Below are 17,411 nucleotides of genomic sequence, written 5' to 3'. Positions count from 1 at the left end.
ACATGACAAAAGACACCTTGATCACTCTCAACACTTAGGAAATTCAAGGATTTTGGGAGCTGTGAACCCAGAAATGAAAACAGATCAAATATCTATCTCTTATAAAGAAAAAAATCACAATATCGTACTCATATAACTCAATAGCATAAAAAAATTGATTTAAAAATGGGTAGAGGATCTGACTGGGCATTTTTCCAAAGACGATACACAGATGGCCAACAAGTACCTGAAAACTATGCTCAGCATCAAGACTCACTAGGCAAATGCAAATCAAAACCACAATGAGTTATCACTCACACCTGATAGAATGGCTATTACCAAAACGGTAAGAAATAAGTACTGGTGAGGATGTGGAGAAAAGTGAACTCTGCACTGTTGGGAATGCAACTGGTACAGCCACTGTGGAAAACTGTATGGAGGTTCCTCAGAAAAATAAAAATGGAAGTACCATATGATTCAGTCATTCCTCTTCTGGTAATATATCCAAAGAAAACAAAAACACTAACTTTAAAAGATACCTGCAGCCCCCTGCTCACTGCAGCATTAGTTACCAAAGCCAAGATATGGACACAATCCAAGTGACCACTGAGGGATGCATGGATAAAGAAGTTGTGGTGTGTACATACAATGATTATTACTCAGCCATAAAAAAGGAGGAAATCCTGCCGTCTGTGACAACATGGATGGACCTTAAGGGCATTATGCTCATGAAATAAGGGAGACAGAGAAGACAAAATACCTTACGCTATCACTTACGTGTAGAATCTAAGAAAACTAAACTCATAAATGCAGAGGACAGAGTGGTCATTGCTAGAAGGTGGGCAAAATGGGTGATGGGGGTCAAAAGGTACAAACTTCCAGTTCTAAAATAAGTCAGTCCTGGGGATGTAATGTATAACATGGTGACGACAGTTAATAATACTGTATTGTATGTTTGAGAGCTGCTAAGAGAGTAAATCTTAAAAGTTCTCAACACAAAGAAAACAATTTATGTAGCAACATATGGTGATGGATGTTAGCTACACTGATTGTGGAGATCATTTCATAATATATCCAAATACCAAAACATTTCGTTGTACCTGAAACTAACAGAATGTTTTATGTTGCTTATTATCTCCAAGAAAAACAATAAAATAATTTTAAAATGAATAAATATTAAATTTGATAATAAAGCAATCAAACAGATTACCTTGTGCTATTTTCCAGGACTGATCTAGTGATAAACCCTATCCACATGGCATCTTTCTTTCCCAAAATCCATTCTATGATACCTGGAAGAAATCAAATACACACAGTGTCACAGGCCTGGAATTAGGTTAGGCTGTGAACCAGAATACAAAGTTCAGCCTTCCTCTGAAAACATCTATGGAATTCCCATTTAAGAACTCTCTACTCACCCATATAACCACCATTTACACCGAAACGTTCATTTAACGTAAGGCTAAACAGTCCCTGAAAACAAGACAAAGCAATGAGATCAGAAACTTCAACCATCCTGTTTAAGGCCCCCTCTTTTTATACTGGTATACCAAATCCTGGAACGGGAGATGGGGGGGATGCAAAGATGAGTCAAAACTATATCATCATGTTCTATTAAGTTCAATGCGTCTTTACGTGCAGTGTGTGACATGAGTAGGTGGAATATTATTGGTCACACTTTCCTGACAAGGAAAACAAAATGCAGAGAATTCATGCCTAACTTATTTGAGTGGCAGACTAAGGACCAGATGCCAGTTTTACATTACGTTCCCGGTCCTCACCATCCAGCCACACGCTTCTTCCTCCTGACAGTCTCCCTGAGACAAGGCTTCATTCCCTTTCTACTCTTCCCCACCATGCAAGTTCATACTATGATGGTGACAAGAAGTACAAAGGGATGAACTGAGGCTTCATATTCTTTCTAGGTCCTCATTTCCTCAGACCCCACCTTTCACAGGCAGTAATAAAAGCAGGACCCAGAGCTACCTGTAAAATTATTTAACAGTAGATTTCTTACTGGTTTGAATCCTGTTAACATGCCCACATAGCCAGCAAAGCTTGAGGCCTTGAAGACAGTTTTATTGTTTCTTTGGAAGTCCAAATTCACTGTTAAAGGTTTTAGTTGCTCAGTTACGACCCAGGTATTATTATTTATGTTCCACCTACAAAAGACAAATTTCGGTGATATTTAAGAACAATGATGGTAATAAGGGTGCATATGATGACGATGGCCAGGCACTAAATTAGGTCTTCACCTACCTGGTCCCTCAAGATCACTCCTCACAACTTTGCAACAGGAGTGCTTGTATCCCCCATTTTCCACAGGAGAAAACTGAGGCTCAGAGAAGTTAAATAACCCAACATAACACAGCCTATTAAATAGCAAACCCCAGATTCAAATGTAGGTCTCTAATTACAGAGCCCTGTTCTAGTTTTTTCAGGAAAGTTAGGAAGACATAAAATACAATACTGTTCTTCCCTTCCGAGCAGTAAACCAGATGTGCATCTGGGGCCTCCACTCCTCCACATGTGTGTTCAGATATGTGTGTTCACTAGGTGCAACTCCATTACAGACCCAAACAGTGTGCCCGTCTTGTCTCAAAACTAAGAAACAGGATCTTCACTTCTGGGCCTATTTTGGGCATGATTTGGGATTTACTTTTCATCAATGGAATACAACCTACTCTTCGGAAGAAGAGTTCTACTGCATCCTTTACTTACCCAAGAAATATTCCAAAGTCCAAGTTTCTCCCATGTAGTAGGTGACCTAATATAAAGAAAGAAGACACATGTCATGGCAGTTATGACAGCATCACTGGTTCTAACTAAAAGCTGGACACATAGTTCTAGTTTACTGATACAACTATTCTGTCCAACAGTAAGAATTAAGCAGCATCCTAGGATCATAAGCCTTAACAAGATCAAACGGCTGTGCCTGCCACACTGACCAGATCCCCTCACAATCATCTGAACGCACGGGGTTCCAGGTAAAATTAGGGTGTCTGAAGAGGATGAGGAGTCGTTCTTCGGTCCACTGTGTCAGCTACCTGGACACAGCTGTCCTAGCCTCACCTCATGTGACCTGCCACCATCCTTCCCGTCAGGAATTGTCACCTACAGCTGAACACCTCGAGGGTCAAGTACCGGCAGACTTCCTACCCAAGGTAGAGGTCAAAAATAAAGTGAGTCAGGGTACATCATCCTGTGCCTTGCATCCTGAGTACCGGCCAGAAAAAAACATGGGAAAGTGAGGTCCCTGGGCTGTGAAATGATGTGACGAGGTTTGTCCCGGGCTTCAGGCGAAGGCTGGATGATCATATATATAAAGATAATGAAGTACCCCTGTGAGTACTTACACCAAATCATGACGAAGAGTGTAAGGAGACTAGGAGGAAGGGTAAGAATGTTTACGGTCCCAAAACACTTCTTCCAACTTTTTTGCATACCTGAATTAAACTTTAAGAGGCATTACAGTGGTCTCAAAATAAGGGTAGTTTTAAATTCACCGTTAAAAATTTGCTAAGATCTATAAAACTATATGCAACATACACTGAATTTGAAAAGTAAGCATGGATATTACAAGTTCTAATTCCATTTACATTTTCTTTTACTTTGTACTTTGCACTGCCCGCCCTCCCCCAGCACATATTTACCTTGTTTGTCTTCTGTTATTACTGAAGTACAAATGGTAAAAATTTCATAGAAGACATTGAATGAAATAATCTCACCTATGAGAAAAGATAGGACATTTCTTGGTCAATATACAGAACCATGACATTGTTAGAAAATTCTTTTTTTAAGAAAAGGGTTGACAATCATCACTGTGCGAATTTTTGCTTTGTACATGCCTGCAGACAGCTGGAGCATGCCTGAAGAGCTGGTCAGGTGGTGGGATCTCACCAGCCTGTACTCTACAGACACAAGATAAAACAAGCCCCCAAAGGGTCAGCTATGTGGGCACGTTGGAATTGTACTGCAATATGATGTCCAGATTTTTCATCAATGTGCTGCATTTTACTTTTGTTTGAGGGCACTAATGTATGGTGACTTAACACATCTGGCTCTTGGTTATATACTGAACATGTTATTTTGCTCACATATTTATTATGTTTATTATATTTATACTATAATATTTATATAATATTAATATATAAATATTATAATATCACTTATATATTATATTATAAAATTATATATTATAAAATATATTATCATAATATATTATAATTAATAATATTAAATATTTTAATATTTAAATATAAATATATTATATTTATTAATATCTATTCATTTTTGAGAGAGACAGAGAGACACAGACAGACAGACAGACAGACAGACAGACAGACGGAAAGGGCATGAAAAGGGAAGGGGCAGAGAGAGAAGGAGACAGAATCTGAAAAAGGGTCCAGGCTCTGAACTATCAGCTCAGAGCCCGACTGGGGCTTGAACCCATGCGCGGTGAGATCATGACCTGATCATGATCATGTCCAAAGTTGGACACTTAACTGACTGAGCCACCCAAAAACACCTTGCTCATATTTTAAGAAGTGACAAATATTTCTAAGGTGAGGAACTATTAACAAAATAATAAAATTAGTGCCGAGCTACCAAGAAAATCCTTTTTAAAACATTTTAATTTTTGAATAATTTTCTAAAACTGTATAATACTAACACTTAGCATTTAATTAAAAGGTATACATCCTGGGAATAAAAGGCACAGCATGGAGAATATAGCCAGTGGTACTGTAACAGCACTGTATGCTGAACGGAGGGACTACACTTGTGCTGAGCATATAGCGATGTACTGAATCACTAGCTGTAACCCTGAAACTAATGTAACATTGTGTATCAACTATACTCAAACAAAAAAAATTATTTTAATTAAATATCTAAAGATACACGGCACATTTTATCTCTGTCGCATTTTATGTTAACATGTAAAGCTTAACATTTTTTCCCCATCCTAACCTAATGTTTATTTCCATTTTGGTAAGATTCTGCCCTCATTTTCTCTCATTACAAATCATCTGTTAATCTTTAGAATCCATTTTTCTCTCCAGATATTTATATGTGGTATTTATTTGATAGAATTCTTTACATAATAAAGGAATTAAATACTTGTTTCTCACATGGGCTGCGAGAACATATTTCTAGTATGCTGACCATCTTTTTACATCATTTTTTTAAAGAAGCAAAAAGCAATAAAAATCCTAGCCACTTTTGTTGATAAATACTATTGATTTGCAGTAATTCTCAATCATCTCTCTTGTAACACCAAGGTACTATTGTCTACTTAAAACAACAACTCTAACACTTTGGTAGCTCAAAAATAAAATTAGCGTTGCAGGAAAAGTCTTTTTCAGCAAATTAAATTTGACTTCATTAAAGTTAAGAACTTCTGCTTATTAAAAGACACCAGTAAAAGAGTAAAAATGCAAGCCACAGACTGGGAGAAGATACTCAGAATGCATTTGACAACAGACTTATAGACAGAATATGTAAAGAATTCCTTAAAACCATTTATACTACCCAAAGCAATCTACACATTCAATGCAATCTCCATCAAAACGACATCAGAAGTTTTCACAGAACTAGAACAGACAATCTTAAAATTTCTATGGAGCTACAAAAGATGCTGAACAGCAGAAGCAATTATGAAAAAGAAAAGCAAAGCTGGTGCATCACAATTCTGGACTTAAAGTTATGTTACAAAGTTCTAGTGATCAAGACAGTATAGTACTGGCCCCAAAATAGACACACAGATAGAACAGAATAGAAAGCCTACAAATAAATCCACAATTATATGGTCAATTAATCTTCAATAAAGCAAGAAAGAATATCCAATGGGAACAAGACAGTCTCTTCAACAAAAGGTGCTGGGAAAACTGGACAGCAACACACAAAAGAATGAAACTGGACCACTTTCTTACACCATACACAAAAATAAATTCAAAATGGGTGACAGACCTAACTATAAGAAAGGAAACCATAAAAACCCTAGAAAAGAACACAGGCAGTAATTTTTGACATCGGCCATCCCAACTTTTCTCTAGATAGGTCCCCTGAGGCAAGGGAAGCAAAAGCAAAAATAAACTATTGGAACTACATCAAAATTAAGAAGGCAACCTACAGAATGGGAGAAGATATTTGCAAATGACGTATCTAATAAACAGCTAATATCCAAAATATGTAAAGAACTTACACAACCAAACACCCCCCAAAAAACCCAAATAATACAATTTAAAAAATGGGCAGAAGACACAAAAAGACATTTCTCTAAAGAAGACATCCAGATGGCCAGGAGACACATGAAAAGATGCTCATCATCACTCATCATCAGGAAAATGCAAATCAAAACTACAATGTGAGATCACCTCACATCTGTCAGAATGGTTTATTTTAATAAACAATACGAGAAACAACAGGGTTGGCAAGGATGTGGAAAAAAAAGAACCCTCCTGCACTGTTGGGAATGCAAACTTGTGCAGCCACTATGGAAAACAATATGGAGGTTCCTCCAAGAGTTAAAAATAGAAGTGCCCTACAATCTAGCAGTCACACTACTGGGTACTTATCCAAAGAATATAAAAACACTACATCAAAGGGATACATGCACCCCTATGCTTATAGCAGCATTATTTACAACAGCCAAAATATGGAAGCAGCCCAAGTGTCCATCAAGAGATGAATGGGTAAAGAAGATGTGGTGTGTGTGTGTGTGTGTGTGTGTGTGTGTGTGTGTGTGAAATCTTGCCATTTGCAATGACATGGATGGAGCTAGAGAGTATAATGCTAAGTGAAATAAGTCAGAGAAAGACAAATACCATATGATTTCACTCACATGTGGAATTTAAGAAACAAAACAATCAAAGGGGAAAAAAACAGAGAGAGAGGGACAAATCAAAAACCTGACTCTTAACTACAGAGAACAAACCGATGGTTACCAGAGGGGAGGTGGGGGAGGGGGTCAAATAGGTGATGTGCACTGAGCAATGTATAGAATTACTGAATCGCTAAATTGTACACCTGAAACTAATAAAACACTAACTGGAATTAAAATAAAAACTTAAAACAATTCTTTGAAGCCAGTTAAAAATGGGCCAGACTGCAACAAACATTTCGCCTTGAGAAGGAAGGAGAGACAGGTAGACTACCTTTTTAAACCATTTTTTTAAAGAAGCAAAAACAAAACATTCACCAATGAAAGGAAAGACCAACAGCTGTACGATCTCACAGTCATCAGGAAAAAGCAAATTACACAATAATGGGATTCTACACACTCAACAAAATGGCTCAAATGAAAAATATTGATGCTAGCAGGTGGAGAAGTATCAAGTAGAGAAAACAAACTCTTGTACTATGCTGATTGTCTGTGGATACAATTATTTTGAAAACTGGTTAGCAGAATCTACAAGGCTAAAATACAGCTACCCCATAAACAAATATATATCCAACACAAGTGAGTGGCATTAAGTCCATCAAAAGACAGATACAAGAATGTTCCTAACTGCTTTATGCTTAATATCCCAAGTCTAGAAACCACCCAAACATACTACTTATACAGTAGCATACTACCTATAACGATAAGTACAAGAAACCTGACACAAGAGATCACAGTGTAATTAGGAGGTTCAAGAAGAGGCAGAACTGGGACACCTGTGTGGCTCAGTGGGTTAAGCGTCTGACTTCAGCTCAAGTCATGATCTCATGGTTCATGGGTTTGGCCCTGCGTCAGGCTCTGTGCTGACAGCTCGGAGCCTGGAGCCTGCTTTGGATTCTGTGTCTCCCTCTCTCTTTGTCCTTCCCCTGCTCGTGCTCGATCTCTCTCTCTCTCAAAAATAAAAATAAACATTTTAAAAAAAGGGGCAAAACTACTGTATGCTGAAGTCAGAATAAGCAGCGACCTAGGGATGCGGTACTGTCTGTGAGACGGCATGATGGAACATTCTGCATTGCTCAGATTTTCTGTATCCTTTTTTTTTTTAGTGTTTATTAATTTTTGAGAGACAGAGCACGAGCAGGGGAGGGGCAGAGAGAGAAGGAGACACAGAATCCGAAGAAGGCTCCAGGATCTGAGCTGTAAGCACAGAGCCCGATGCAGGGCTCAACCTCATGAGCCGTGAGATCATGACCTGAGTGGAAGTCAGACACCTAAACTACCCAGGCGCATCTGGAGTTTTCTGTATCTTGATCTGAGTTGTGATTACATGCATGTATGCATATTAAAAACTCTGAGCTGTATACTTAAGATCTATGCAGTGTATCTCAACAGAAAAATACCTCAACAGAAACATTTTAAAGTGTTTTATTAAATCTTTTAAAAGCTGCAAAGGGAACTTTACCTAAAGGTATGTCAGTAACAGCTGCAATCCCCTTCATTTCCTCCTCATAAGGACCAGGAAAGTTGCCAAGTAGACCAGGCTGGAAAACAAATAAATTACCAATCATTCGACCTAAAGGGCTGTTTTGAGATTTGTGGTTTTGTTTGCTTGTTTGTTTGTTTTACATATAGTTTGTTCTGGATGCCCCTCCATAGTAAATAATTAGTTATTTTTAAGGCACTTTTACATCCCATATTTCTAAAAGACTCTACATAAGACTCAATACTGGGCCCTCAGTCTTGACCTCTTGCCTTTATTCCCTTAAACTTAGCTGTTCTCAGTATGATGCAAAGACCTAGGGTTGTTTTTCCTGCCTCACACTTCACCTCTTCTCCAGAGAGCAAAGATAACTGCACTCAGATAAGCTAACAGGGCCCACGACACAGGAACATCACAACTACCCCTTATCTCTGCCCAAACTCGCCCTCTCATCTTGGCACTACACCCTCATTACTACTTCCTTCCCACACTCCTAAAAACAAATCTGTCTTTGAGTCATTCACCAAGCCTTCTGTCTTCGTTACTGGCTTCTTGGGCCGCGGTGCATGACCACGATCTGGGCGCAAACAAGGGACACAGGGGCAAATTCCCTGTGGACATATAATTTTATTCTCACATGCAACTATTCACTATCAGGGAGATAACAATTTAAGCTCACAGCCTGCTGCTAATAAAATAATGTGTAAACCTTTTACAAGTCCTATTTGTCACCAACTTGGTCTTCATGTGTCATGTTACCTAACTAAGCATATGTTTTTCCTTTAGGAATTGAAAGCATTACACAAATGGGATGTTCCTGCGAATACAAAGAGGACTTGTTGAACATTTATTAACTACTTATTATATCCAGGCACTGTGCTTCAAATTCACAGCGTGATTTAATCCTCACGACCACCATATACAATATCTATTACTACTACATTGTTCCCGATGAGAACTCTCGTGTTTCACAATGTAAGAAACATGTCAAAGGATACAGTTATTAGGTTGACTGATCCAACCTTAAAATCCAACGTTTGAAGGGGGAAAAACCCCAATATGGTCTGAATGCAAAGCCTGGGCCTGCTGCCCTCACTGCTGGCACAGAGAGTTGGGGGGGGTGGACAGCAGGGGCCTCTTATCTGCTGCTCCTGCCAACCTTTGTATTTTGGGGAGGTCTGGTTAGTATGAACATGAAGGATACCGCTTTTTTTTTTTTTTTTTTTGAGAGAGAGAGCGCGAGCTGGGGAGAGGGGCAGAGGGAGAGAGGGGGAGAAGGGTGGAGGGGAGAGAAAGAGAAAGAGAGAGAGAGAGACAGAGAGAGAGAGAGAATTTCAAGCAGACCCCATACTCAGCTTGGAACCCAACACAGGGCTTGATCCCATGACCCTGGGATCATGTCCTGAGCCAAAAACTAACTGAGTCAGACACTCAACCAACTGAGCCACCAAGGCGCCCCATGGGATACCTCAATTAAAAGCTCTGAGAGCACAAGCATGAGGGGTGACAGGGGTGGTGGCTGGCAGGTGCAAGGGTCACAGGGATTATATGCCTAGATCATCTAGCCACTAGGACACAGTGATGCTCAACCAGGAGTGGTTTCACCCCCAGGGGACATCTGGTGATGTCCAGAGACACCTGTGGTTCTCACAAATGAAGGGATGCACCCAGTGGGTAGAGGCCAGGGATGCTGCTAAACATCCCACAGTGAGCAGACAGCCTCTACAGGAAAATACTATCCAATCCCAAATGTCCTAAGTGCTGAGGTAAAACATCTGCCCTAGGCCTATGGTGTCCTCCCCAGTCCTTTGTACCCTGCGGAACTTGGAGGGTCCAGAGCCGTGACTGAAACAGGGCGATGAGGATCCCTCAGAGGCTCTAAGGGCCAGGACCTAGATTTTCCATTGGTTCCACCTAAATTAAAAAGGAGCTGAAGAAATGGAGTCGTCCTGCATGACCAGGAGGGAAATGAATCGACTTGGTGAATACATAGCTACAAGAAACACACAACCCAAGTGAGTTTCACAGCCACTAAGGGACCTCATCAAGTATGCAGCTGGGCTGAATATGTCATCTGATCATACACAGGTAGAGAAATGTGTCCTGGGATTGCAGGCAATGTACTTAAAAAAAACAAAAACAAAAAAAAACCCAATTTCCAATAGTGAACTTGCAAATGTATAATTGACTGTTGAACAATGTTGAACAACGTGGGGGTTAGGAGCTCACCCCCTATACAGCTGAAAATCTCTGTGTAATGTTTGACTTCCCTAAAACTACTAACAGTTTACTGTTGACCAAAAACCTTGTTGATAATATCAACAACTGACTCACACGTATTCTGTATATGTATTTTATACTGTATTCTTACAATAAAAAAGCTATGTTGACAAAAAAGTTTAAAAAAATTGTTAAGAGAAAACACATTTACAGTACTTTACTGAAAAAAATCCAGGTATAAATGGACCTTCCCAATTCAAACCTGTAGAGTTCAAGAGTCAACACACTGTGTGAGGGGACAGAAATGACATGCTCCCAGATGAAATAACATCATTTGCCCATTGTTGTATAAAATAGTCCATACTTCAAACAAACAAACAAACAAACAAACAAAAAGATGAAGGGGCAGTAAACTGCCACAATTTGCCATGCTATTTTGTGTCCTATTACTCTAATATTACCAAAACACGGAATTTTAAGTACCTCTAAAGTTGACAGGTGGCCTAGAATCAATGCAAACTCATCCAACCTCCTTAGAAGAGGTTGTCAAATTACGTCTTTAAATACAAAAGCCTTGTCTGAACTCTGCATGTATGTGGGGGAATGTGTGTATGTTTAAAATTTATTGTGGGAAATAATATTTCTTACCAACTTTTGATCCACTATTTGTATAATTTTTCCGCTTGGCACAAAAGCATTTATCATATTCTTCAGGGAATTCATTATAACCTTTAGCTGAAAAATAAATAATTTAATTAATAGACATAAAAAGTGTTGACATTTAAGATTAATAATGGTAAAATGAAAACAGATACAGACCTTTTGACTTATTCATACATAAGCAGAGTGCTATTTGAAAATATTTTAATCTAATATATACAGAGAATACATCTTTAACAGGCCATATGATTAAGATGAAGGTAGACGATACAGAAACAAAAGGCATAGGCTAGTAAAAAGAGCAGGAAGCTACAGAAAAATGACATCTTTTCTTCTGTTACTGTTAATGGGAGGAAAGTATCAAAACCGTATCTTTAAAATACCTGGTATGTACTTTCATGAACTGTTCTTTTAAAAATGCAATTATATTGAGTAAAGTCACAAACAGAAGATTGAACAGTCAGCATACCGCTGGTGCCTTGTCAGCCATCAATTCATGCCATCTTTTATAGGGCGGTAAGTCGAGATTTATGGTATACCACGGAACTGGACCCCTATAGCTGCAAGGAGAGGTGCATCACCGTGAAACGTCAAAAGCAGTTTCTTGATGGGAGTTGGATAGTTACATCTAGATGGATATGTTAGAGGCACATTCTTAACAACAATACAGACGACAGCACTCAAACCACAGTTTGCAGAGAAGCTCATTTTCCCACCTAGTGTTTCTGCCCTATGTTGCATACACAATCACATGTGATTTCAGAAATCTTAAACTAGAGTTCTACCTTCTGAAAGGTTAAGGTGAATTGGTGACATGTGAAGAATCAATGTCGCCTCAAGAGCCTCATGTAATCTATGCATCAGTGCTAGATGATATCTGCCTTTGGGGCACCTGGGTGGCTCAGTGGGTTAAGCGTCTGACTTCAGCTCAGGTCATGATCTTGCAGTTGGCGAGTTTGAGCCCACTTCAGGCCCTGTGCTGACAGCTAGGAACCTAGAGTCTGCTTCGGATTCTGTGTCTCTCTTTCTCTCTGTCCCTTCCCTGCTCATGCTCTGTCTCTGTCTCTCAAGAATAAACAGACATTAAAAAAAAAAAAAAAAGAAAAGAAAGAAAATATCTGCTTTTTTTCCCTTCCCAAATCTCTGCAAAGATTTAGTCTAGGCTCTGGGCACTTCTCCGACTGGTATCCCAGTCTCAGAGTTCCGTCTTAGACAGTCTAACACTACTGTCAAATCATGTCTTTAGCACTGGCTTCAGTAAGGGCATCTTTTAAGCCCCCAGAAGTGGCAACATGTATTAGCTTCCCATGACTGGCTTCAAAAACCTTCACCAGTCACTCAGCCATGTGACTCTTCCTGCCATGTTCCCTCTCTTCTCATGCTTCTGTAGTCAGTCCAAACCCGAGCACTATTCCATCATACGTATTCCCTGATTTTCTACTCTTCAACTGACACATAGCAATTTCTACAATGAAGACATTGCAACATCCACTCCCTTATCGATGGAGCTGGGCCACATTTCTGGTGGATGAACTCTACAACTGTTTTCTGTAGCTGCTGACACATTATCTTCCACCTCTTGTTACTAAACTGAAATAGCCCCTAAGGGTGTGCCATGTGGTGATTTATCAGTTTAGAACTATGCCTAAAAATAGCCAGCATTTGCTCCCTTATTGCCCTGGTGTGAGCCACCAAACCTATATCCACCCTAATCTCCTGATTCTTTTCCAGTTCAGAGCGTTGGGTAGGCTCAAGGACTGCAAAGAAGAAATGTAGAGGAAATAAACTCACTACAGCAGATGATTAGATTAACAGGGCATGGGGAGACCCCAGAAACCTCTCTATAATAATACCTCCACTAATCAGAATTCTTTGAAAATTCTTGTTAAACTGAACAAAATTATTTTAACAACTAGAATTTAGCCATGATCCCACATTTTAATTCACATTAAGTGCTTTCTAAAATGTTTTTAAAGTGTTTTCTCAGCATTTAACATCTCTACCTCAAATTCCTAGAGAAATAAATAGTATCTGCTTTATGAAGGCAGTGACGATTACATGAAATACACAAAAAACACTCAGCAGTACCGGTATTCAATCAATAGTAATTACTAGAGAATATTTTCCTACTTGACTACAAACAATAAACATCATTAAATTACTTTTGAGACTTGGTAATTGCTGTGCCCAGATCATCACAGTCACTATTAAGAAGTGCCTGAACCCACCTGGCTCCCCAGGTGGCTCGGAAACTAGTCCAAGTGACACAGTATATGCATGCACAAATTAGAAGAAGGAGAAAATAAATGCTAATGGGATCTGGATGGAATCTGGAGGTGCTCCAGCTGTCAGTCCCTTGATCTCTAGTACTTATTTGACGGGTCAGGCTGGATACACAGGCGTTTCTCTCTTCCCTCACAGATGCCCATGCAGAGCTCTGGAATCGATGTACTTGGTCAAAAAAAAGTACAGGAGGATTGTGTTGTCATTGAAAGGTATATGAATACCACGCTCCCCTCTCACATGCCAAGACACATTTATAGTGCAGAGAAAAGGATCAGAGCAGAATGGAAGAATTTGATGTGGAGAACAGGCTAGTGAGGCAGGAGGAAATCCAGGAGGAATACCAGAGCAAAAATATTTACATTGTATAGATACATAAATATGAGAAAAATGTTTATTTGTACATGTGAGCTTTGTACACATGTATGTGTACACGTGTATACACATACATACACTCAACAACCTAGAACCAATTAAAAGCCCAAGCAGAGAAGGTTTGTAGGGTAACCAATTCATAGACACCTGTAAGGTACACATGAAAGGGAGTAGGAAAAAAGTCTTAAACATGGAAGGTAATCACTATGTGTTAAAATGAACTGTGGCAGTGAGACCAGCCACGAGATGCATGCACTCAGTAAGGCACTGAACACCAAGATGGTCCCAGTGTTGACACAAAGGAAGACCTCCAGAGAGCAAGCCACATGACAGAGGGCTGGAATGTTCACAGCTTTAGAATAACATGGAAACTGATTACTTTTTTTTTTTTTTTAAGTTTATTCATTTATTTTGAGAGAGAAAGAGACAGCATGAGATGGGCGGGGGGTGGGGGGGGCATGGAGAGAATCCCAAGCAGGCTCTGCACTGTCAGCACAGAGGCTGATGTGGGGCTTGAACCCACGAACCGTGAGATCATGACCTGAGCTGAAACCAAGAGTCAGATGCTTAACCAATTCTGCCACCCAGGCACCCCAGAGACTGATTACTTCTAAATTACTTCCTGCCATATATTTGCCTCTTTTGACATAAAGGTGAGTAAATCAAAAGAATCTTGTTTATTACAGTCTGTATCTGGGATAGAGGCTATTTAGAATACATAATTTAGGCAAGTGCAGTACAACATATATAACTGGAGTGCTACAAAAATTGAAACTGTCATCTTATTATTACTGGTTTCTGAAAATGAATAAAGGGAAATGTCATTTAGAATGGAATCAGTGGACAGGGGAGCTCTCACGATGCACCACTGTCCCTCCTCAACTGCTGCCCTAGCAGTAAGAAAGGAACAAGTCCCAGCAGGGGAGGAAAGGCTCCCCTGGCAAAAGCCCAGCCAATGAGAAGCCACTATTCTTCCAACTCCCAGTTTGCTCCAGGAGACTTTTTATTTATAAGAGTTTTCCCTACTTCCCCTTTTCCTCTATAAAAGTGTGTTCCTGTCCTTTGTTCTGCAGATTTGCCTATGGTTTTGCCACAGCTTGCTTGTCCCTCACTATAATTCTCTGCTTTTGCTGAATAAACCCATATTCGCTGGTAAAACAACAGGCAAATTTATTTTTAAGGGTCACATTACCTGGTGATCAGAAGTGGAATCCAGAGAAAACCCCCAACAATGCCAAAGCTGGTAAGGAAACAAACAGGTGCCCATACCCACAGAGTCCATTGGACTCCCTGCTTTCTTGCCAATCCTGGGGTTTGAGGGTAAGATTTCTCCAGGATTCAAGTTCCTCTTTCTTTGTATCTAAGCTCTTCAGGCTTTATTTGGGATCTGTCTTAAAGACTTGTTTTTTTTTTTTTTTTTTTTTTTTTAAATGAGAGTACTCGTTGACTCCTTTACAGAATTGGACTGTTTCAGTTACAACTGTAATGACCTTTAGTCCAACTCCTGTTTAGAACCAATTGTCCCTGTTTAAGTTGTACCGGTCTGTGTTGACATTCCTCCCGACTCATTTTGGGATTGGACTATGCCTGCTGGAAATGCACTAGCCTTTGGTCTGACTCCAGTTTGGAACTGGACTGTTCCTACTGGAAACATACTGGCTTTCGGTCTGATTCTTTTGGAACCAGGTTGTTCTGTTCAAACTGTGGTGTTCAGGAACTTTTCTCTTTACAGAAAAACATCTAAAAAATGGGAATCCAGTCATCAAAATGCTTTGAGAGTACCTGGCCCCTACTTGGACTCCAACTGCTTTTATGTTTTAAAGTGGATCCATCCGCGTGCACATTTATGACTAAATGGACTGAGTTAACCAAAAGGAATTTAGAATTTCAATGGCCAACAAGGAGAAATTTTGATCTCCCCAAACTTGTTTTACTCAAAAGTAAGCTAGAGAGCACAGTTCCTAAAAACACAAACAAACAAACAAACCTAAATAGGATACCTATTTTATCCATTTATTTGAGAATGAGAGAGTGTGAGAGAGCACACGTGCATAGGAGAGGGGCAGAGAGAGAGAGAGAGAGAGAGAGAGAGAGAGAGAGAGAGAATCTTAAGCAGGCTGATGCCTATTTTAGGTGGTACCCTGAGACTTCTGAATCCTTACCAGGATCCTGAATTCGTCTCTTAGTAATAATCAGTAAATTAACTGATGCAACAAGTGAACAAAGTCAAAATGGTTTCGGAGACCTCTTTTTCTGCTCCCCTACCTTCTTTGTTTCCAGACTCAAGGCAGCCACCTGGTGTCAGGCCCCCATCAGGTGCCACTTTCCTTTCTTCTCACTGCCAAACCTCCTTTTTCCCCTAAAATGTTCCCTGTTTCCTCTCCTGAACCTACTAAATCCTGCCTCTTTAAAAAGGACTCTTCTGAGGATCTACAGAAACTCCAAGTTTCTCATGTTCCCAGCACCAAGGGAACTATGTAAGCCACACTTAAAGACTTTTCTAAAGTGACTGACGATCCCCATAAGCTTGCTATTGAATTTAACCTACTTATTCAAACTTAGCAATCTAGTTTCTCAGATTCATATCCATTAGTCCACATGCTTATTTGTGAAGGCCACACTGGATGAAACTAGCCCACTGGGAACATCCCGGAGGATATTTAGAGAAACAGACTCCTAACTTTTGGCAAGATGCCAGAACACTTGCAAGAAATCCCCACTGAACAATGACAGTAGCTTTTCCTAAGCCTGGTGATGGGAACAAAAATTCAGGCCTGCACACAAAAGCCCGATGAATCTCCTCATGGCTACTATAACAGACTCCAAATTGTTTTTATTTTTTTATTATTATTTTTTAAACGTTTATTTATTTTTGAGAGAGAGGGAGAGACACAGTATGAGCAGAGGAGGGGCAGAGAGGGGGAGACACAGAATCCAAAGCAGGCTCCAGGCTCCACAGTGTCAGCACAGAGCCTGACCCGGGGCCTGAACTCACGAATCGTGAGATCATGACCTGAGCAGAAGTCGGACACTCAATGGACTGAGCCACCCTGGCATACCAACTCCAAATTGTTTTTTTAAAAATTCTGGTTTTCCTCTAGATGCTGAATCCACCCAGGTAGCATTGAACTCTATGTTCATTAATGACCTGAAGTGGGATGTTTCTTCTTTAGCTGAAAGGACCAAGATGAAATGGAAAACTACGTTCACTCCAGATTGGACTTGGCAAACCAGGTCACTGGCATCCTAGGTGGGTCACCTGAAAAAAGGACTGCTAAAATTCTCAATTTTCAACTTTGGCAAATGAAGCCTCCTAAACAAAACCAAAAACCTCCTACTTTCTGCTGTTATTCCAATGAGTCAGAGCATTAGAAAAAAGACTGTTAGAGGGGCGCCTGGGTGGCTTGGTCGGTTAAGCGTCTGACTTCGGCTCAGGTCATGATCTTGCGGTCCGTGAGTTCGAGCCCCGCGTCGGGCTCTGTGCTGACCGCTCAGAGCCTGGAGCCTGCTTCAGATTCTGTGTCTCCCTCTCTC

General features: G+C 40.0%; 1 protein-coding gene across 1 annotated transcript in view; it reads right to left on the bottom strand.

Moving 5' to 3' along the window:
• Window positions 1–17,411, bottom strand: part of ASAH1 (N-acylsphingosine amidohydrolase 1) — a 50,228-nt gene that overhangs the window by 5,444 nt on the left and 27,373 nt on the right. The window contains exons 3-10 of the mRNA XM_045454700.1: window positions 11,689–11,779; window positions 11,208–11,294; window positions 8,322–8,400; window positions 3,633–3,707; window positions 2,701–2,746; window positions 1,997–2,141; window positions 1,398–1,452; window positions 1,190–1,271 (exon numbers count right to left, since the gene is read on the bottom strand). Coding sequence (XP_045310656.1) covers window positions 1,190–1,271; window positions 1,398–1,452; window positions 1,997–2,141; window positions 2,701–2,746; window positions 3,633–3,707; window positions 8,322–8,400; window positions 11,208–11,294; window positions 11,689–11,779 — 660 coding nt within the window. The remainder of the gene's footprint in view (window positions 1–1,189; window positions 1,272–1,397; window positions 1,453–1,996; window positions 2,142–2,700; window positions 2,747–3,632; window positions 3,708–8,321; window positions 8,401–11,207; window positions 11,295–11,688; window positions 11,780–17,411) is intronic.

This window comes from Leopardus geoffroyi, chromosome B1 (assembly GCF_018350155.1).
Source record: "Leopardus geoffroyi isolate Oge1 chromosome B1, O.geoffroyi_Oge1_pat1.0, whole genome shotgun sequence".
NCBI classification, from domain to species: Eukaryota; Metazoa; Chordata; class Mammalia; order Carnivora; family Felidae; genus Leopardus; species Leopardus geoffroyi.
This window is presented reverse-complemented; position numbering and strand designations above follow the sequence as displayed.